This window comes from Carassius auratus, chromosome 35 (genome assembly GCF_003368295.1).
Source record: "Carassius auratus strain Wakin chromosome 35, ASM336829v1, whole genome shotgun sequence".
NCBI classification, from domain to species: Eukaryota; Metazoa; Chordata; class Actinopteri; order Cypriniformes; family Cyprinidae; genus Carassius; species Carassius auratus.
The window spans coordinates 13,894,264-13,916,454 of record NC_039277.1 but is presented as its reverse complement, the minus strand read 5'-3'; the positions used below and the strand labels follow the sequence as shown (position 1 = coordinate 13,916,454).

The window sequence follows — 22,191 nt, the reverse complement described above, 5'->3', positions numbered from 1 at the left end:
CTTCTCATTCAAAGAGTTTTCTTTAATTTCATGACTATGAAAATTGTAGAGTCACACTGAAGGCATCAAGGACTATTTGACCAAGAAGGAGACTGATGGGGTGCTGCTCCAGATGACCTGGCCTCCACAGTCACCGGACCTAAACCCAATCGAGATGGTTTAGGGGTGAGCTGGACCGCAGACAGAAGGCAAAAGGACCAACAAGTGCTAAGCATCTCTCGAGGAACTCCTTCAAGACTGTTGGAAGACCATTTCAGGTGACTACCTCTTGAAGCTCATCAAGAGAATGCCAAGAGTGTGCAAAGCAGTAATCAAAGCAAAAGAAGAACCTAGAATATGACATATTTTCAGTTGTTTCACACTTTTTTGTTATGTATATAATTCCATATATAATTCCACATGTGTTCATTCATAGTTTTGATGCCTTCAGTGTGAACCTACAATTTTCATAGTCATGAAAATAAAGAAAACTATTTGAACGAGAAGGTGTGTCCAAACTTTTGGTCTGTACTGTATATATATATATATCTCACTAAATTATCCTACTTCAACTTAGGGTTGTCTTCTTTTCACTAGATATTACAACTTGATCAAAACAAGGCAACTTGTTTCCACAATTGCTATCTTTTGGAAAAGGTTTTGTGTCAGAAGCACATACTGTACGATGCCTTAAGTCTGTCTACACATGCAGCTCACTAAGGAACACAGCCAATGTGTCTGTCAGGGAACAGAACTATAGCGAGTCACCCCTCTTCCTCTCTCCACTTTTATGTTGCTTCTAACCATCACAGTACAGAATGCCACCACAGGATGTTTACTGCAGTCTCTGCTGAAGCGAACGGTTTAATCGCACTTCTCAGTTACATCAACAGAGTCTTGAAGCTCAATAACATCAAATCCCAGATTATCAATTCCTTCACGTACATGTTGGTGGAGAATGAGCTCCTTGTTATGTTCATTGTGGAAACAGCAAGCGCAGTGTGGGGTCACCGCAGGCTCCGTTTTGGAAAAGTTGGACAGGTCGACACGGTATTTCCCACCTTTGGTGCGAGAGATGACGGGCAGGAAGCTGTAACCCCACTTGATCTCCCGCGGAAGGTAGGAAGTTCGTACTTGGCAGGACAGGCTGGTGGATTCAGCCATCCCATCCAGGAAGACCACCAACTCAAAGTCCTGCTGCTGAAGAGTTTCTGCAGCCATTTCGGAAAACGGACTGGATTTGTCGATCACGTGGTACAGGGTAAGTGGGCAAACGAAGAACAGGTTGTCCTTCCCAGCATCCACCAAAAAGTCAATATTCACCTGATCCAGTATGATGGTCTCCCCCTCTGGAGTGAGGGTGGTCCGGAGAAGCTTTCCATAAATGTGGCTGCCAATAAGAAGAGTTTTTCGTAAGTTGGCTACCCGTATCTGGAGGCACAGATTCCCCTTCCAAAGACAAATGACTGCTGTTTCGCTGAAGGTTACAGTCTTTGCTCTTCTCTTGGGGAGAGAGATCTTTGCTAAAATGAGTCCACACATAAAGCAGTTTATGATGGCACCCATGAGGGACTGGATGATCAACAGGGCGACTGTGCCCGGGCAGTGACCCGTGAGAGCTCGGCCGCCATAGCCAATGGTCGTCTGGGTCTCTAAAGAGTACAAGAAGGCGGTCGTGAGACTGTTAATGTTCTCTAAACATTTCATCTGCTGGGATTCAGACGAGTTCTGTAGAGTTTCTAAGTCTCCGTTATTTTTTGCAAGCGAATACCACAGCAAACCAAAAATGAACCAGCTTCCCGTGAAGGCGGCGGCAAATAAAACGAATACAAAACACCAGTGGATCTCAACAAATGTAGTCCAGAAGTCCATGAGGAAAGCAAAATGGTTGTGATATTCAGTAGTCCCAAATTTAATGTTGCAGTGGCCGTCCTTGGTAACAAAACGAGTTCTCCTAATTTTCCGCTCCACAAGGTGATTGTGAATCTGTTTCCGTATGAACTGGAACATCTTTCAGCTGGTAGAAATACAGAAATACATCCATCAGTTGCACAACACATATACATATATATACATATATACATATACATATATATATATACATATATATATATATATATATATATATATATATATATATATATATATATATATATATATATATATATATAGTTTAAACAGTTTATAGTCTCTGGCAACTGATATATTACAAATTATATATATATAATTTGTAATATATCAGTAATATATATATAGACACACACACACACATATATAATGTGTGTGTGTGTGTGTGTCTATCTATCTATATCTATATATATATATATATATATATATATATATATATATATATATATATATATATAAAGACATACACAAATATACACATCTATACATACATTACAAATAAATAAATATATATATATGTATATATATATATATATATACATACACGTATTTACATATACACAACACACACGCATAGTTTAAACAATTTATAGTCTCTAGCAACTGATATATTACAAATAATAAAACAGACAGTTAATAATATTAAGTTTACATACATATATATTTGAGATACATATTTTGATACTAATATATAAACTAAACCATTGTTATTAGTTAACTAAGTTTAAACTATTTATAGTGCCTTCTAAGTGATATATACAAACATTTAAGAACCAATTAAAATATTTTAAGTTAAAAACATTTTTAAAAATGGTCTTGTCTTAGTAATTCATAATACAACAATAATTTGATGCCTTACAAATTAGAAGTAAAGCTGAGAAAATTCATTTTTCTTCAGTAAGAAAAGCACATTAAAATTTATAAGTTGCTTACAAACCCAAACCTCTGTAGGCAATAAAAGATAAATACTGCTTTTACTGCAGCTCATAATCCACTCAAACACAACAAACCACACCAGTAAAGCACCGATTGCTTTCTTTGTCACCCATAAATGTGAAAGTATTTGCCTCATACCTGCAAACTGAAAACGTCCCAGCAAACAAAGTGCTTTTTGAAGTTCAGGCCATGAAGTTCTCTTTCTGAGCATAGAACCATCGGGGTGCTGCTAAAATCCTCGATGAAATGTCCTAATCCCAGGCACATGCCACAGTTTACACACCATAAAGCAAAGACAGCTTAGAAAATGGTTCCAAAACTAACCTCACATCAGACGTAGTGTTCGTTCACCAATCAACTAATGCAAACCACATGAAAGCTAATTAAAAAGACACCATTATAGCATACAGGATGGGTTTGCATTGGGGGGTCAGTGTTCTAGTTATCCAAATTCCTCTTCAGCAATCAAAGAACCCCATCTGAAAGGAGGAACTTCAGCTGTGGAGCTCCTCGCTGCTTGTACCCATGGGAACGCAAAGGCTTTGCAAAGAACAACACAAAGAAAGAGTTGAATCACATTTCCCGTCGCGCTGATCCTTGCCCCCACCTCTTAAGGTTACATCTTTATGCTTTTGTCAAGTGAATCATAAGATTTGAAAGTTTCAGACTTTAGTTCAAGTTCAAAATGTAACCAAAAGCCACACTGCAGGGAAATTCACAGAAGAAAGCTGAAAAAAAATGGAAAACACACAGGAGGTTCTTTGCCTACTTAGCGTTAATCTGAACAAACTGAATAAAACTCAAGTTTACTAAACCAAATTTAATTACAATCAAAAATTAACAGGCACATAATTCAAAATACCACTGTCAAACACACAGAGCCACTCAGGTAGAGACGCTAGACAAATATCATTTATCACACGTAGCCACATTAACTTCCTCTGTAACACTGCAGTAAGATAAACCTCAGATTGGCAAATGGTGTCAAACCACACTCATATCACCGAAATCATTTCAGAGAAAGAAACAATGAAGGGTTATATTTAAACCCTGTAGCTCATAGCACAGGCAACACCAGTCTCATGGGTTTGATTCCAACAGGAGCTTTTTGAATATTTCCAAATGTTGAAGACCAAAATGGAAATCGAATTTCAAACTGAAATCTGAAAAATGGCAGATTTCATGGCATTCAATGTGGAAACATCACACAAAATGTCAGATTTCCATTGCATCCATTTCATTCATAATAAAAAAGATAATATGTAATATACTTAAAAAAAATATATATATATACCTTAAATATCAAATATAAAAAAATTAATATATTTAATAAAACTCAAAATTTTACAAAATCCGAAAAACAACTTTTCACTAATAACTTTAAACTTTCAGAAACTGTAAAAATTTGTTTTAAACTTCTCTTAAAAATGGCATGTGAAAACCTGCTAAAAATTTGACCAGACCACATGGCTGCCGGCCATGAAGTTCCCACCTTGGTAACAGTCAAGCTCCATCACATTTAACATCGACATGAATAAATATACCACTCCCATTACATTATGTTCCCATTTAATGTGCTCAGTAAGTACATAATATAAAAATAAAAAATTAGAAAAGGCATTGTTCTGGAGAGCAGAGAACAGTGATACATGGAGATGGAGTGCCTCTATTTGACAGCAGCACTTGTGTGGCATAATGATGCTATTGTTCTGGAGAGCCTCCGTAAGGCCATTTAAAATCTCTTAAGGACTTTTACATTCTTCTCTGGAATTTTCTGTCTAAATATTCAATCCTGCTGCCAAACATATCACAGCAGATAAGTAATAAGACCCAGTAATTACTTAGAATTAATGAACATGTAACAAGGAATTCAAGCCACGTGAAATGGAGCACATGAGTGATTTAGTTATAGTGACAACACTGAAATTAGCAGTGGCCAGATGCAACAAAACCCTTGAGGAAAGAAAGCATTTAGTTATAATTGTACCAGTAGCATTGCTAAAGGCCTTCTCAAAGGGATTTATGGCAACTGGCTTCAAATGCATTAGAGGAAAAACACAAAGATGACGGAGTCTCTAACTTTTTTAATCATCTCAATCAAGTAAGTCGATCTGAATGTGAAGCTTAAAAGATATAGTTAACCCAAAACTAAAAATGTACTCACCCTCAGGCCATCCAAGATGTGAAGTAAAAGCTGCATGTTTGAAAGAAACAAATCCATCAAGGCATTTTAACTTTAAACTGTTGCTTCTGGGCAAAATATGACTCCATTATCCATAACAACACTTCCTCAAGTGGAAAAAGTCCATCCCTTGTTCTATATTGGTTTAAAACCATTTTCTCTTGTAAATGGTGTTTGATCTGTGAATATTTCTGAGTTCAGACAAGAAAACTTTTTCCACTATTGAAAAAGCCATAGGATAGAGGACTCGTATTTTAGCCAGAAGCAACGTCTTATGTGGAATACAAAAAAAATAAAATAAACAGAGCTTCAAATCTAATGCAACTGAGGTCCAAATCGACCAAAAAAAAACACAGTCCATTCAATTTCAGTGCTATATTCAAAATCATCTAAATTGGCACAATAGATTTTTGTAAGAAAAATAATATCACTATAGCTCATGTCAATTTTCATTTTCATGTGAGTGGTCCTTTTAAAGAGTATTGCTTGAGCTGATATCCCAACAGAAATAATTCTATCGTGTTTAGAGATTTCCTGTGAATAGAGGGCATTGTAAGACTGTGGTTGTATAATGTAAAGCAGTGAAATCTTCTTTAAGAACTCTGTTGAACCACATAAACAAACTCTGAACAGTCTTTTTCTTCAGGGGGTTTTGGGCTTTTTCTGCCTCTCTAGCCCTAGATTTACAATGAGCTCTGAACCAAAGAACTACGTTGGTTAAGAAAATTCTACACACCTCAGCTGAACTTTCTGGAAAGCATAAACAGTATCAGTTGTGTCTTGGACTAATATTGAACCACTAGGTTTTGTTCGTTTCTTCAGAAGAATTAAAAACAGTGCAGGAGCGTCAGTGCAGCCTGCTGCTCTGCCAGTCACAGCCAAATCTCTTCAAAGGATCCCGAAAACCTCAAAGAATAAGGCCTGGGGCCCCACTGGCTCAAATTCTGCTTTAAAATGAATTACCATGTCGCACCACAGACAGGTGCACAGCCGGGGTTTTGGGTGATGAATTTGGGTTGTGTCTACATGATCAACCACAGCATGAAAAACAGACATTACACAACCAAACAATTACAAAACAATCAGGACTTAAAATAAAAAATCAGTTGATGACAAGGGTCAAATCAAGACATTATTACATTGAGTGTATACTGTAATAATAAATATTTTCAAAACGGATTAGCAGTGTACAGGTACTTAACATTTATAAAGTAAAAGAAAAAAAAAAGGTTCCCGAAAAATCAGGTCTCTAGAGTTTCCCAGCCTCTTTGAACTTGAGGAGCAAACCATCATCGGCCCGCAGCGGGAACGCCAGGCTGCGGTTCCGATAGTAACTGGAATCTGCCTGCAAGTTCTGAATGACATCGGAAAGCAAGTGGGCTCTTTCCACGCTACAACCTGGAGCGTCGTACTCCAGAGAGGTGAAATGGACGTGGAGGTGATAGTATGATGGCTGATAGTGGAGAAACACGCGCAGTTTCCTCAGAGGGACGCCGTACTGCCGCTGAATGGCGTCCTGTGGATATAGACAAGACTCAAATTTGATGTTTGCAGCCACACTACAGCACTTGGAAAAACCCTGTGTTGTGATTTTCATAGCGTTTATGTGTTGAGATTTTAGTTAAGATTGCAAAATGTAGCAGGATGGAATCGAACCCTGTTTTCCACAGGATCACCACAGCTCATTATATCTAGAGCACATGTGGTAACCACTGCACCACGTGCTTTTAAAAAGCAAGCAGACAATGGACAAGCAGACAAAGAGTGGTTGTCATTCAGATCAACAGTGACATCTAGTGGACAACAGAACTACAACTCTACTTCATTGTTCATTGTGAAGACACTAAAGAAACAATTCTCACTCAGAAACTGCTAGTAACAATTAATAATTAATTTCAAAGTAATGGCATATAAACACTGCATCACATTTGAAGCAGAAATTTTCTTGCATTAATCTTTGTTTTAATGACAACTTTGAAAAATCATTTGGATTCTCATCTGATCCACTCACCTCTCCTTTACTGCGAATGTTTGTGAGTAACAGCAGGTGCTCTGATGTAAGATCCCTTAAACTTCTGACATCCCTCCGGTGGACGATAGCAATCAAATACAAGTCTCGCAGCTGGAGAGGAAAGGAAACATTCATTGTTTCCACTGGTCTTTTATTCAGCCTTAAATATTATGAGACGGATTCACCCCAGATTTACCTGCTTTTGATCCCACTTGAAATCAGGCAACAAAACAAAACCAGTATCGGGATCTGGATCCTCAAAAACAATCCGATCAGCCTCTGCTTTCTTCTCCAATATGTTATGCACACACTGAAACCAAAATGAAAGTTGGGCAGCTCAGTTATGTACTTCATGTGAGAAGGATACACATGGGACAGGAACAATATTGACGTGAAGGGTCAGAGGTCAGTGAAGTCTCACCTGCACACTGAAGCTCAAGCTGCTGATGTACGGTAGGGTGGGGTTACGATAATCCTCTCCAGATTCTTCAACCAGAAAAACCTCCTGATGCAAATACTTCTTAAGTATTTAAGTGATTGATATGAAAAGTGATTCTTTATAACAAAAATGAGAAATTGTTCATAAATACAAAATTTATTGAATCTGTGATTTCAATTCATTGGAAAAAAATGCCAAATATTTTTTTGCAATTATAACACTTTTTAAAAAATATATAGGAGAGGTTTCTGGAAAATGAAGAATCTCACTCTTCAAAAATTATAAATTGTATTTAACAAAATATGACCTTTAAATTAAAGTTAAAAAAAAAAAAATACAAAAAAAAAAAAAAAAACATACACACAGATAGCAATATATTATATATAATGGCAAATTTAAATCAAATAATATTTCAGATAAACATTTATTTTTATTTACTTTATTTGTATGAATGTATATTAGGCAGCACTGATAATACTGAAGATGTTTATTGAGCAACAAAACTGGAGTCAACTGAAGACTGGAGTAATGATGCTGAAAATTCAGCTTTGCATCACAGGAATAAATAATACTTTGAAATACAAAACAGCTGTTTTAAACTGTAGTAATATTTCACAATAATAAGTTTTTTTTTGTTTTTACCAAATAAAAGCCTTGGTGAGCTTAAGAGACATTTCAAAAACATTTAAGAAATTGTATCAACCTCAAACTTTTATTAGTGTATTAACAAATTGTACAGTGATGGTATCGAAAGGTAATACCATGCAATATCAGCATGCTAAATGCTTACCATATTAAACCATATAATGCATGGAAGTACAAACATGTTGCTCCTACCGTTCAGGTGTGCAGGTGCCTGCAGCTGGTATGTGCTGTACACATCATTCTTCATCTCCAGCTGGAGTTGACTGCTCTTCAGTAACTCAGACAGTGTGTCCTGTCTGATGGGTGTTTTCTCCAGGATCACAACAGCATCCTGATCCTTCACCTGGGAAACAGAACAGAACTCAGCGACTGCAGGTTACTGTAACATTTATTTCAATACTGACTATTACATAATTTTTTCACGTACTAGTAGGTAATCTTACTAGAATTACCGTTAGTACAAGTAAAATTGATACCACTTTACAATAAGGTTCTGTTTTGTAATTTTTGTTAACTTCATTAGTTAACATGAACTAACAATTAAATATTTTTCTAAAGCATTTGTTACATGTTAGTTAATTTAAACATTTATGAATGCATTCTTAAAATCAAAAGTTTTATATTTTAATATTATGTAATGTTCCAGAGCTAACATGAACTAACAAGAAAACTACTGCTCTCTCCTGCGCACGCACCTTCCCATGAATGAAGAGGCTCTTCTCCCGCGCACGTTCGCGCAGAATTCGGGTGATTTCGAAGTCCGAGACCGGGCTGTCTGATGATAACTCTCCCGCGTCTCCGCAATCATCCTCCGCATCAGTTTTCAGTCTTTTAGCAGCTCTCTCGTTCTTACTTTCCGCCATGATTCCGCCCGCTGAATAACATCCAATCAGAATTCACCAAGCAAAACACGCGGGGGACATATGAGCCGTTGCCGTCCGCCATGTTAGTGAGGGCAAGACTGCCTTAAAACAAATGAAAGTAAACGGGGGAGCTGCGGTTTTTACTGAATAAAAACACTATAACGTTCACATTTATCAACGAATTTCAGAGGTTTGTGATCTACATGCAGTTAAAAAAAACTTTGCCTCCAGTTATTTATTTAGGTTTGGAAAATTTTAAGTGAAAGCTCACATTTGTCTCACTTGTTGATTTTTGCGGTTTACAAATCTGTTAATTTAGTATAACTGTAACATATTCATGTAATGTAATTTGAATGTACCTTGGAGATTGAAAATTTCTTTTTTGAGAACCCGGGAGCCCAAGACCCAGAACAATAAAAACCACAGAAGAGGTGGAAGTTCAAAAGAGGAATCTTTATATTACCAAACTGCAGGGAGAGGAAGAGTAGATATAAGTCATGATCTGCAAGATTAACCACAATCTGAGGCGTCAGAGCGAGTTCGCAAAACATTTGATTCAGATCGGTACTCCGAAGCACGTTTCGCGAATCATTTGATTGGGGCTTCGGAGTGAGTTCACAAAATATTTGATTCAGATCGGGACTCCGAAGCACGTTTCGCGAATCATTTGATTGGGGCTTCGGAGTGAGTTCACAAAACATTTGATTCAGATCGGTACTCCGAAGCACGTTTCGCGAATCATTTGATTGGGGCTTCGGCGAGTTCACAAAATATTTGATTCAGATCGGGACTCCGAAGCACGTTTCGCGAATCATTTGATTGGGGCTTCGGAGTGAGTTCACAAAATATTTGATTCAGATCGGGACTCGAAGCACGTTTCGCGAATCATTTGATTGGGGCTTCGGAGCGAGTTCACAAAATATTTGATTCAGATCGGGACTCCGAATCGCGTTTCGCGAATCATTTGATTGGGGCTTCGGAGCGAGTTCACAAAATATTTGATTCAGATCGGGACTCCGAATCGCGTTTCGCGAATCATTTGATTGGGGCTTCGGAGCGAGTTCACAAAATATTTGATTCAGATCGGGACTCCGAATCGCGTTTCGCGAATCATTCGATCGGGGCTTCGGAGTTCCCAAAACATTTGATTCAGATCGGGACACCGAAGCGCGTTTCGCGAATCATTCGATCGGGGCTTCGGAGTTCCCAAAACATTTGATTCAGATCGGGACTCCGAAGCGCGTTTCGCGAATCATTCGATCGGGGCTTCGGAGTTCCCAAAACATTTGATTCAGATCGGGACTCCGAAGCGCGTTTCGCGAATCATTCGATCGGGGCTTCGGAGTTCACAAAACATTTGATTCAGATCGGGACTCCGAAGCGCGTTTCGCGAATCATTTGAGAGCAGGCCTTTCGAGCGGATTTGCAAAACATTTGATTCTATCATGTATTTGTCTAGATCAACTTTTAATAAAGAGAAAAGAGGGTTAGAAACAGATTTTTGTTAATAGCCTGTTAGTAATCCCACAGTCTGTATAATTTAGTACGGGGAAATTAAAACAAAATAGCATGACTTTCAATTTTTTTATTTTATTTTTGTAGCAATGGTCATCTTAACCTCTGTGCAGTGTTTGGGGTATTTCAGGACACCAAATTAAATTCTAATTCTAATACTTAAAATTAAATTCTGATTCATTTAGCAGACGCTTTGCAGAGGGACTTACAAATGAGGATAAAAAACAACACAACAAAAAGTTTATAAGCGAGAATAAACAAGATGCATGCAAAATGAAGGCAGATATTGTCTGATATGTTAAGAAATATTATAAAATAAAAATGCTAAAAAAAATTGCCAAAATATGACTCAAAAAGTCCAGATGATTCAAGCTGTTCGTGACTGTGAGTGTAACAGCAGCAGAAGAGATTATTAACCGTAAATGAAAACATTTAAAACTTTAATTCCTCGATTAAAAAAAATAAATAAAAATGTAGCAAAACATTACATTCAAATGATATGTAGAACTCTGTGATTATCAGTGTCAGACTGTGTGTGTTGTTTTGTCCGGGGCTCGTGGGACAGGCGTACTACTCTGGCTGTGACATCATCATCCTGGGGAGGGACTTTGAGAGGATTCAGATCATCCCAGGAGCCAAACACGGGAACGTCCAGGTGGACACACACACACACACACACACACACACACGGTTCTGGCGTCCAAACAACATCAAGGTCTTTATAAACTGTTTCAGCACTTACTCAGAGTGACACATAGCATAGTTTTAGCCTCATGGTTGCAGTTTGAGGTTTAGGAATTAGTTGTATTATTTTTTATTTTTTTAGCCTTTATGTTTATGTGTTTTAAAAAAGTTACTACTTTAATTTTAGTACTGTTGTCATTTGAGTTGTAGTGCTTTTTACTTTACAAATCATTGCAAAGCAACTTTACAGAAAATTAAGTTTCTGCAATATTTAGTAGTAGCTTACACGATTTATCTATATCATTTTACTTTAAAACTATATATTTTTTGTACGAGTTTCTGTCTTCTGCTGAATGCTAAAAAGATGGTACCCATTCACTTCCATAGTATTTCTTCCCCTATTATAGAAGTCAATGGGTGCCATCAACTGTCAACCGTCAAAACATCTTTTTTAGTGTTCAGCAGAAAGAAAAAAAAACACTTGGCTGAGGAAGAGTAAACGATCGCAGGATTTGATTGTTTGATTCCTCTCACAGATAAAACAGTAATATGAGTGTTAATCTAAACTGTGTTTGAATATGAAGCGCTTTTTGTGTGTGAAGACATTTGTGAATCAACCAATCAGCTGTCACTCAATTTCAGAGCTGCTAACTAGAATAAGATCACAGCTACTTTTATTTTCAGTATAAATATGGAGTTGAACACAAGGCTTGATGAAATACTGTGATAAAGATAAAGCATATTTATAATCATCGAGGCTCCTGCAGACGTATGTTTTAGGAAGATTGTCCAAGGTTTATTTTTTACTCTTTTCTTTTACCCGCCACCGTTCGACTCGGACACAAACACGAGAGATTTTAATTTGATGAAAGTCATGGTGTTCTTCTTCACCGCAGAGAATGATGCTCTTACAATAGTTTTGTATAGTTACTATAGTTTTTCTAGAATATATTGAGTTGATAATAAAAATTAATATCTGAGGTCATTATGCATTTCCTGCAAATGTCTTGGTTTCACAATGTTCATATATTAGCACTGGAATACAGAGTGTAATAATTTTTGCTTCCCAAGATTATTGCTGATGTGAGGAAGCAATGAGGAATCCGCTGTTTAGTGATCATGCTCTCTGCCCTTTAACCTCTCAAATCTGAATATATACGCCAATGAATCTAATTTTATATCAAGTATGAAGAGATCTGTAATATACTTGACTGTATCTAATGAGAAAATAAATTACTTAATGCAACATCCATTATTTCTTTGCTGGGTTTAAGTTTTTTTTTATGAATTATGTCATCTTTTATTATAAACATGAGTGCAGCATTATTAGAAATTACTGAATGAATCAGAATCAAACGATTAAGTGATTAATGCAGAGATTTTCTTCCTTAGTATTTCTGTCTTGTTTTCTGGTATAAATTAATGCTTTCAAACGATTAATGGCTTTAGAATATGAGCTGGGTCATTCTGTCGATTCATTCAGGGCTGCTCTACGTTTAGTACAAACACAACATTAGTCTAGGGAGGTATAGTCTTGTCTCTTGGAAATGCAGATAACAGCTTTCCTCAGCTTTCCTTAAGGCTGTCCTTTTCCTGTTTGCAAATGGCTAAAAGGGAAGAAAAAAGAATACATAGAGTAAGTTCACAGTATGTTCATTGTTTGTTCATGTTCGTTAATGAATTAACTAACATTAACTAAAGGACTAGTATTCTAAAGTGTTACCACTTAATCTTTGTAAATAAGTAACGGTAGTGAAATTAAAGAGAGAAGCTTTAGCTCCATCATTAATCTAGACGGCCAAAGTGCTCACTCTGTATATTGTGCTCATAACATCATTTAGTTTATTATATAAATGGCAATATAAATTAAAACGTAATAAGAATTAATTTAAACTTTGAATTCTTATAAAGTCTCAGCTTTCACTGCTAACTACGTTAGCGATATCGCTAGCTATTTATTAATAGTCTGACACTGGTGGTTAATTAAGCTGTCAACATAATGTTAAAAATGACCAAAAAACATCGAGAAAGAACAGATGAGTCTTACCTGTGAAAGATAACACCCCGAGATCTGTTTTTATTACCGTGTGACGGTTTGTAGGTGTCCAATCTGTCGATGAGTCAGTTTTTTCTGTCCTGATGTGAGTTATGAGAGTTGCCCGCTCCAATATGGCGGCGACGTTGACGTGCGGTCGAGTGGCCAATGAGGCGTCTAGGTATTTATATGTCTATGAGTTGGACAACCTCCTAGAGTCGGTTTGCGATGAATAAAAACAATTGTTGGTTTATTTTAATTTTTTGTGATATAGATTTCTGATAGAAGCTCTCAGAGACCTGGACTCCAGTCTGAAGAAACTCAACTCCAGGTAAGGTTGGAAAAAAGGTTAAGGTTTGGGTCAAATGTTTTTCCTTCATGCAACGCAGAGGTCCTTCCAAAGCTCTTTGAGAAATGGAAGATCACCCGGTTGACTTTCGAGGTTGTTACAGAGCCATATAGTCAGAGTATAGACAATGATGTCATGAAGTTGGCAGAGGAATATGGAGTGTAAGTTATTCCAAAGATTTCTCACACTCTCTACAACATTGACAGGTAATTGCTATTATTTGTAAATCAAATTTTATATTTTAAAAGAAGAATTATTGACGAGAACAACTGCAAGCCTCCCATGACTTACGTTCACTTCTGTGGAGAAGGCCATTGGTCCTCCTAAAAAACCTGTTCCAACCAAAGAGGACATGAAAGGTATCTTTTTGGACATCATGCGACGAGAAGAGAGACTGTAGCTGGGTTTTCTTTCCTCAGTAATGCCTCTTTCCCTGGAAGATGTGTCCACTTCATTTTCTGTGGACCATGAAGAGGATTTTGGGATTCCAACTCTTGAAGATCTTGGACTGGATACATCATCCTTAGGACCAGATCTGTTCCCGGTGGGTGAACAAGCTCTGCACAGACTGGACGAGCACATGCAGAGAATGGTACATGCCCCAACACATCTGTGCATTACATATAAATTTATAAACCCTACAAAGCCTGTATATTTTATATAGAAAAAGATTTTTTATTTTATTTTACATAATGGTTTGAATGGTTAAGCATAAGTATCTTAAATTAAGCAAATATTAGTTTTGAAAGATTCATAACAATATAATTTTTATTAATTGATTTTGTCTTTTTGCAGGTGTGGGTGTGCAAGCTTAAAACAAACAAACATTCCTCAACTCCATGAGCCCCAGCACCACCATCCTGAGCCCATACATCCGATCCGGCTGCTCATCTGGATGCACCTTCTGGTGGTGCAGTGATCAACATACTTTCAGCTCATTAAAATTGGCAGCTTGGTTTTTGGACTGACAAGTCGAGAACTCTTGAGGATGTAGATATTAGTGGGCCCGGTCCTGACTCTAACTTCTGCATACATGTGATTTTAATAATTAAAAATAATGACAGTGATCAATTTAATCCCAGTCACTCTTTTATTCACCCATTTAAAGACAAATCAAACAGTTATCTGGCCTGCTGATTGCAGAAATGATTTATGAACATTATTCTCACCTTTTCAGGTGATTTGACACCTTCTGCCCCCAGTAAACATCACATTTGACAATCAAATTTAAAAAACAAACCAAGAAAAAAAAAAAAAGGTAAGAAAAAGAAAATCTCTTTCAGCAATTACAACAAAAGTATAAAAAAATCTTCACGCTTTCCCCTCAGATCATGGGATGGGGCCCGCAGACGTTCAGTGCTGTGTGTTCAGAAGAGGGGGTGCGATTTTGAGTTTCTGGGTTTTACGTTCTTGAGAGGCCACGGTTGTCAAGGTCTTTGACCTGTGGAGGTAAAGCAGGAGATCATCAGTTGAAATTCAGATGGTTTAGAAGGACAGTAACGGTTAAATATACACAGGTGAGTTAAGATGTACCTTGTATATCCTGACAAGCCAGTGCTCTGTAGTATATGCTTCCTCCAGCACATCCAGCTCAAAGTCCTTGTTGCCAATCTCAGCATTACGAACCCTGTCGTAACCAGGAGGACGCTCTGGAAAAGTAAAAAAAAAAAAATGTAGAATTTAATTCTAGTCATCACTAATTTCTTAGTTTTTGTTGTTCAAAACCTGAACTAAAAGTCAACATGAAACAGCATTTGCAACTCATTTTACTTTTATAATATCAGTTATGAAGCTAATAATAATAATAATAATAAAATATTTACTAAAAATATTAAATAATATTCAAAATAATACTAATTAATTGTGCTGTTATTGTTAACTAAATAGAAATAGAATAGCTATGAATAAAAGCACATCAAATTACAATTTGTTTTTAATGAATATAAAAGTATCAAAACACACACGTACGTATATATATATATATATATATATATATATATATATATAGTAATTTCTGGAACTATAAGTCGCACCTAAGTATAAGTCGCATCAGTCCAAAAATTCGTCATGACGAAAAAAAAAAAAAAAAGTCGCACTGGACTGGACTGAACCAAGAGAAAACATTACCGTCTACAGCCGCGAGAGGGCGCTCTATGCTACTTAGTGTAGGCTACAGGAGCACTGAGCAGCATAGAGCGCCCTCTGGCAGCTGTAGATGGTAATGTTTTCTCTTAGTTCATGTCAAATTCATTTTGATAAACAAGTCGCACCTGAATATAAGTCACAGGACCAGGCAAACTATGAAAAAAAAGTGTGACTTATAGTCTGGAAAATATGGTGTGTATATATATATATATATATATATATATATATATATATATATGTTAAAAAAAACACACACACACTTACTGGCTTCAGTGTAAACCTGGCCGAAGCGATAGTAGCACATCTTGTACATGAGGCAGTTGAGCAGGACGGGGGACCCCTCGCGGTCCACACGGAACTCTCCGGTGGGTGTGTAGTAGTCATGTTCCTTTATGTGCCTCCCTGTGTCCGTGCTGCCCCCGATCCGGACCATCCACAGGAACTTATTAATGTCTACACAAACAAATACACAAACACTAAATACTCATTTTTACATGTTATTTAGGTTTAATCCAATCCAGATCCTACAATTCAAACATTAAGAACCACAAAGCCGTTTCCGTGGGTCAAAATAAATCCGAGCCCGTACCGTCAGATGAATATCCTGTCAGTCCACCAAAGATCACCAGGACGTAACTAACATCCAGTTCTCGCATAATCTCATAGGCTTTCTCCTCAGTGGAGGCCATGGCCTGCAAAGGGCGAAAACCAAAGTATAAAAACTGTAAACAGCGAAACGATATTTTAGTAGTTTAAAATATATAAAGCAACATCCTCACCTGACCCACTCTGGAGATGTGAGTGTTATTCCAAGTGTTGTTGTCAACCAGAATCGTTCGATTGGCCATCGCTGTTATTTGATACCCATAATCCCACCACGACATGACTTTAGCATCCTGTACACGCACAAAAATAATATGAGAGGAGCAAAAATGTTTGGAATCAAAAGTAGCAGGATGTTTGTGAGGGTCAACAGCATGACAGATCTCACGAACCTCTGGTGTGTTGTGTCTGAGCCAGTAATACGCCTCTCTGAAGTCATCGAAGATGATGCGGCTGCCATCACCACCGCGGGCGGAGAGCACGATGGACGGGGAGGAGTACGCCTCGCTGGTCACCCAGGTGGAGTGGAAGGTGTATGTGATGAGGAAAAACGCCATGACCAGAATCATCCCGCTTGCCACCTACGGACCAATCAGAGCGGAGTATCACTGAGGGAACCAATGACGTAAGAAAAGCTAAGAAAGATCAAGAGCATTGATCGTACCTCATTTTTGATTGGGTAAGTGGAGTCCTGCTGCTTCTTGGACTTCTTGTCCGGTCGACTGACATCCAGGTTCTTCATGTAGGTGGTGAGAACCTGAGAAACGCCGATGCCAGACAGGATGCACATGACGGGAGCCAAGACTAACATGAGACGCACCTGAGCAGAACAGATAAAACTAGGGTCAGGGCTTCCTTTTTAAAAGAACCTTGACTAATATGAAGTAAAAGGGTTTTACCATCACAGCTGAGAAGTACATGCTGGTGACGCCATACATGATGATGAAAATCGTGGCATCAGAGAGGTTGTTAAAGCAGTAATAAAGGCCAACTGGAGAAACAACAGATGCAGATTATTTTAGCATTATTTATACACCATTATAGTATTTATTAATATTTTGACTTTCTTTATTTTTATATTTTTAGTTTTCAATTTAATTTAAGTTTTAGCGATTTTGTTATATGTCTGTCCCTTTAATTAGTTTTTCTTAAAAAATATTTCTATTTAGATTTATTTGGTTTTTCAAGTAGTTTTACAACTTCAATGTAAGCTTATTGTATTTTAGTTAGTTGCCAAGGTGATATTTCTAATTTTCATTTATTTATCCAATATTTGTATTTTATTTTACAAAAACAAGCACAGGAATGTGCTGTACCTGGAAACATGAAGACCAGAAGCTGCAGGTCAAAGTAGTAGGAGGACCAGGTGGTGGGCTGATGCTCAGACACAGAGGCGATGATGGGGATGTTGTTCTTGGCGTAGGATGGATCCAGCAGAGAGTAAAAACGGCCAGTCCAAGGTGAGATTTTCCCTAGCATAAGCCAATACAAAAACAAACTATTTAGGAACAATAAAAAATATATATATTTAAATGGCCATAAATAAATACTTACATATTATATATTTATATTAAAAATAAATAAATATTTAACAGGGAGAGTCTCTTCTAACCTGTCAGCATGAGCACTCCACCTGCAGAGAGCAGGATGATACCGACTAGCGAAATGACGCTCTTGAACAACACTTCAAACTGCTGCGTGTTCAGTTTGCTCCGCAGGTAATCGACAAAGGCGTGAATCTGACACAGGCCAAACACCCCGAATGCAGCCATGTGTTCAGAGGACTGGACAGGCTGGAGGAAAAGAGAGAAAGACAGAGATTATTGATCTATTTTTAAGATTATATGATAGTAATTTTTTGGTAGGTGATGTTCAGCTCCTCACCTGGAATCCAACAAAAGAGATCTGCATGGAGAGGACGGTGCCCAGGCAGTAGACTGTGCAGTACGCCACATAGATGCGATGAGTGAAACGTCCGGTGAGCATCAACACCAGCACGTGGAGGGGAATGAGGTTAATCAGAAACACATAACCACCCCAGGAGGACACCTGACGCCAGCACACAAAGTTACAGTGTTATTGAAATGATGGATTTTGTGTATTTCAATAACTCTGAAACATATTCCCAATTCAAAGATTCTATCAAATGTCTCACCATGTAAAAATATGCCAGCGCGCACATGGACGACCAATAAATGGAGCCCGTCTTCACTGCTTTGATCCACATGTAGTACGTCAACAGCATGCAGAAAATGGCGATTCCTTTATATCATAAAAAATACTATTTAATATAAATTCATATATGTATTCATTGTTATATTATATTATTAATGTAAATTGTCAAGGATATTTGAAAACACAATGTCATACAAAGAACAAACTATACTATAAATATATTTATCCACACTACCATTCAAAGGGTTTGGTTAAGTAAGGTTTTTTTTTTTTTTTGGAAAGAATTAATCTTATACTCACCTAGGCTTCATTTAATTAAACAAAAACTATATTATTGTGAGAAAAAAAAAAAAAAAAAAAAAAAAAAAATTATATATATATATATATATATATATATATATATATATATATATATATATATATATATATATATATATATATATATATATATATTTTTTTTTTTTTTATTATTATTATTTTTTTTGTATAACTCCAACTTTCTTATTATCATCAATAATGAAATAAGATTTTAAAAAGTTGCAAATTGTTTTTTTTGTTTGTTTTTTTACAGAAACTGTCACTTTTGAGCAATTTAATCTGTCCTTGCTGAATAAAGTGTTAATTTCCTGCCAAAAGAAAAATCTTACTGACACCAAACCTTTGACCAGTAGTGTATGTTTCAAATAGACATTTAACAAATTCTAAAACTTTTCCTATTGAGACCTTTTTGAAAGCATCAAAAGCATTTTTATAAACCTTTATCATATTGACAAATTTGAGAAACTGAACACATATCTCTGAGACAAGACGGTACCTTCATTGTCATAAGAGCCTGCCACAGAACGGGAGATGTATCCAGGCACGATGGCGATCATGGCGGCAGCCAGAAGCCCTGCACCTGCATCCTGCAACAAAGTGTTACTTCAATTAGGAGAATTAGCTAGACAAATGATGAGCAGGGGGTGTGACGGCCGAGTGCTGAAGTTCATCTCACCTTGAGCTCTTTTGTGAAGTGGTAGGTGACGATAGCGGTGAAGGAGGAGAAGAGAGGGGCGAGGAACACACACACATTGCGGATGTCGATGGAAATGTGGAAGAAGTGTAGAACGTGATACAAAGCTGCAGATGTGATCATCAACCCTATAGTAAAAAAAAAAGAAAGAAATACCACACCGTTGCCATGCAGATGTAGCACTGTTTAAAGTGGTTTCAGCCTGTTGCTATAAAGTTGCTAGTCAAAAGAGTCCCTAAATATGGTTTATATTTACACCACTGCCAGTTTTATCATTCATCAGATGAAAGTCTAAAATGAACGATACTACACAATTTGCGGGGTCCAATACTAATGGTTAGGGGTGTGTTTAACATTTGTAAAATAATAAGGAAGTGACATGACCATTGCCATCAAGACTAGTAATGTGGCTTCATCAAAGAAACAGTTCTGCAGGTCATTCAAGATGTAGAGAAGATGTATTTATCCATCAGAGCATATTTGGAGAAATTTATCATTACATAATGGATCCTCTACAGTGAATGGGTGCCGTCAGTCCAAAACAGTTCTAAACAAATATATTGCTGGATTTTGATGGGACAGTACAAGAGGGGATACAATTTCTTATAGGAGGCATGTTAAGGACTCATTTAATGGCCAGAACCAACAGTCTAAAATGTAAATGTCTTATTGGAGAAATTTTTATATCCACAAACATGCAGCTTTTCACTTCTCAATATGTTCATTGATGGACTAGAGTCATGTGGATTTTTAAGATGTTTTTAATCAGCCTTTGGACAGCACCCATTCTCTGCAGAAGACCAATTGGTGAGCAAGTGATCCAATGCTAAACTTCTCCAAATCTAATCTCATCTACACATATATATATATATATATATATATATATATATTTTTTTTTTTATATATATTTTTTTTATGGTGAACTATTCCTTTACCAATATTTTCCAAGACAACATTCCACTAAAAGCAATGAAACTTTTATAGCACGAGTGAAGCATTCTGGGGTTTTGGATTTGGCTTTATTCCACAAGTGGCTAAAAAACACATTCTTATATTGCTATAAATTTCGAAATCCGTGTTATTAAGCTGTACCGGGATAGATGGTGCCTCCTATAATCCTCCCAAGTGGATACCAAGCCCGATCATCAAACCAGTTATGGAATTGGTAAAAGCCCTCTTCCGTCAAGAAGCGAGTGGTCCGGTAATTGAAATAACTGCCAACAAGAAAACAGCTCAATTAAACAGGTGTTCGGACACTGGTGCACTGCAAAAATGACCCAATAGCTGCACTTACGGATCGAACTCATGGATAACACTCTCGAACCGAAGCACAGAGAACAGTCTGGTGGAGAACGCTGGAGGAAAATGACAAGACAGACAGCTTTAGAGGACAGCTGACATACAGGGAGTCTGATACAAAGGGACGGGCATCCACTCACAGAGGATGGCTGCCATAGACAGGATGAGCAGCTTCAGCAGGGTGTCCTGTTTCTCGTAGGACAGACGCAGGAAGCCCAGCTTGGTCATCTTAACACACAGGAGGCAAGACTAACTCTTGATACCTGACAAAACAGCATGTTTATATAAAAAAATACAACAGTTAATAATAATAGTAATACAACTTAAACTATTCCTACATTTTAGGAGAAAAGGTAAAATTTTAGAGCAGCGTAGGATAGGGCTCCTTTAACAACAAACTATGTACAAGCAGTAAGCCACTGGCAGATTTAAACATCCAAATATGATTATGCAATCCTAAAATTTATTTTTACCCTGATTAAAGAGGTTTTGCAAATCTATTAAGCGTGAAAATGAATTTTAGAGGGTAAAACAGTTGAAGAAATGCATTAATCTGCAAATTGTGTTATCTGTTAAAGTGTCAAAGCTTTATAAAATCAGGAAGAGCCAGTTTGTGCACAATTCCTACTCAGAAACCTAACGTTACTTATTAACACTTCACCACACATGTAACCTAACTAGGAGGTAGAGAAATCAATGCAAAGAGTATAAAAGATGCTCATAATACTGTGTTTATCGGATGAACTATTCGTGATTCTAAACAATTAAAGTCTTGATTAGCTCATTAGCTGCTAGCTAACATTACACCTATCTCACACCATTCCAAGCTTTTTTTTAATTATACGTAAATGTATTATTTAATGCAAGGGAGTAAATATAATGACAACGAACCTGTATAGTTGCAATAAATAAGATCAGAGATTATAAATGTGCAAAATTACCTGTCTTATTCATCGGCGGTTCACTCACTCCAGACCTACCACACTCTCACATACAACCCTCTCTGCGATCAAGCCCCACCTTTCCACGTAGAGAGGGCGCTAATTGGTTCCACGTCACGATTCCGAGAGGACGCCTTTCGCTGATTGGCCTTCGAGATGTCATTCAAGCGTGTCAAGACTAGTTCCGCATGGCGCTCCAGATATGACGTGTCCTAAACATAGCCAGTAAAAGAAAGGGAGAAAAATAAAGTTAGCAATGTGTTGAGTCCATAAAACTCTTAACTTTACAAATTTAACTATAGAATACCATAACATTTATATGTTATTTTAAATGTTAAATAGAAATTTCATAATGAGTTATGTCAAGTTATGTATAAGTTTTATTTAATGCCATGTCAGCATCTGAGGCAATTTGCATGGCAAAAACTCTTAATTACAAAAATACAATTATCACATAAATATAATAAAAA

General features: G+C 37.1%; 2 protein-coding genes, 1 long non-coding RNA gene and 1 pseudogene across 9 annotated transcripts; 1 reads left to right on the top strand and 3 right to left on the bottom strand.

Moving 5' to 3' along the window:
* Positions 1-522: 522 nt before the first annotated feature.
* On the bottom strand, positions 523-3,532 carry LOC113054522 (ATP-sensitive inward rectifier potassium channel 1-like). 2 transcript variants are annotated; one of them, XM_026220133.1, is made up of 3 exons: positions 3,148-3,532; positions 2,962-3,074; positions 523-1,996 (listed from the first exon to the last, which is right to left on the bottom strand). In XM_026220133.1, the coding sequence occupies exon 3, from the start codon at positions 1,987-1,989 to the stop codon at positions 844-846; it is 1,146 nt and encodes a 381-aa protein (XP_026075918.1). In that variant the 5' UTR covers positions 1,990-1,996; positions 2,962-3,074; positions 3,148-3,532; the 3' UTR covers positions 523-843. The 2 variants fall into 2 exon arrangements, with proteins under 2 accessions (XP_026075918.1, XP_026075917.1); XM_026220132.1 differs by having other exon boundaries at positions 2,962-3,532.
* An 855-nt stretch (positions 3,533-4,387) lies between these two features.
* On the bottom strand, positions 4,388-9,079 carry LOC113054523 (m7GpppX diphosphatase-like; annotated as a pseudogene).
* A 2,015-nt stretch (positions 9,080-11,094) lies between these two features.
* On the top strand, positions 11,095-14,828 carry LOC113054521 (uncharacterized). Of its 5 annotated transcripts, none has more exons than XR_003277392.1 (4): positions 11,095-11,133; positions 13,472-13,528; positions 13,966-14,138; positions 14,342-14,804. It is a non-coding gene; the product is annotated as an uncharacterized LOC113054521 (long non-coding RNA). The 5 variants fall into 5 exon arrangements; XR_003277394.1 differs by lacking the exon at positions 11,095-11,133 and adding an exon at positions 12,747-12,798; XR_003277395.1 differs by lacking the exon at positions 11,095-11,133 and adding an exon at positions 13,339-13,378.
* LOC113054518 (dolichyl-diphosphooligosaccharide--protein glycosyltransferase subunit STT3A-like) lies at positions 14,618-21,819 on the bottom strand. Of its 2 annotated transcripts, none has more exons than XM_026220128.1 (18): positions 21,722-21,819; positions 20,921-21,043; positions 20,776-20,836; positions 20,574-20,695; positions 19,464-19,609; positions 19,284-19,374; positions 18,450-18,556; positions 18,179-18,343; positions 17,907-18,087; positions 17,611-17,766; positions 17,194-17,285; positions 16,959-17,114; positions 16,687-16,875; positions 16,471-16,587; positions 16,281-16,383; positions 15,956-16,144; positions 15,080-15,195; positions 14,618-14,987 (listed from the first exon to the last, which is right to left on the bottom strand). In XM_026220128.1, exons 2-18 carry the CDS (start codon positions 21,006-21,008, stop codon positions 14,949-14,951), a joined length of 2,118 nt encoding a protein of 705 aa, XP_026075913.1. In that variant the 5' UTR covers positions 21,009-21,043; positions 21,722-21,819; the 3' UTR covers positions 14,618-14,948. The 2 variants fall into 2 exon arrangements, with proteins under 2 accessions (XP_026075913.1, XP_026075914.1); XM_026220129.1 differs by having other exon boundaries at positions 21,672-21,765.
* Positions 21,820-22,191: the final 372 nt, after the last annotated feature.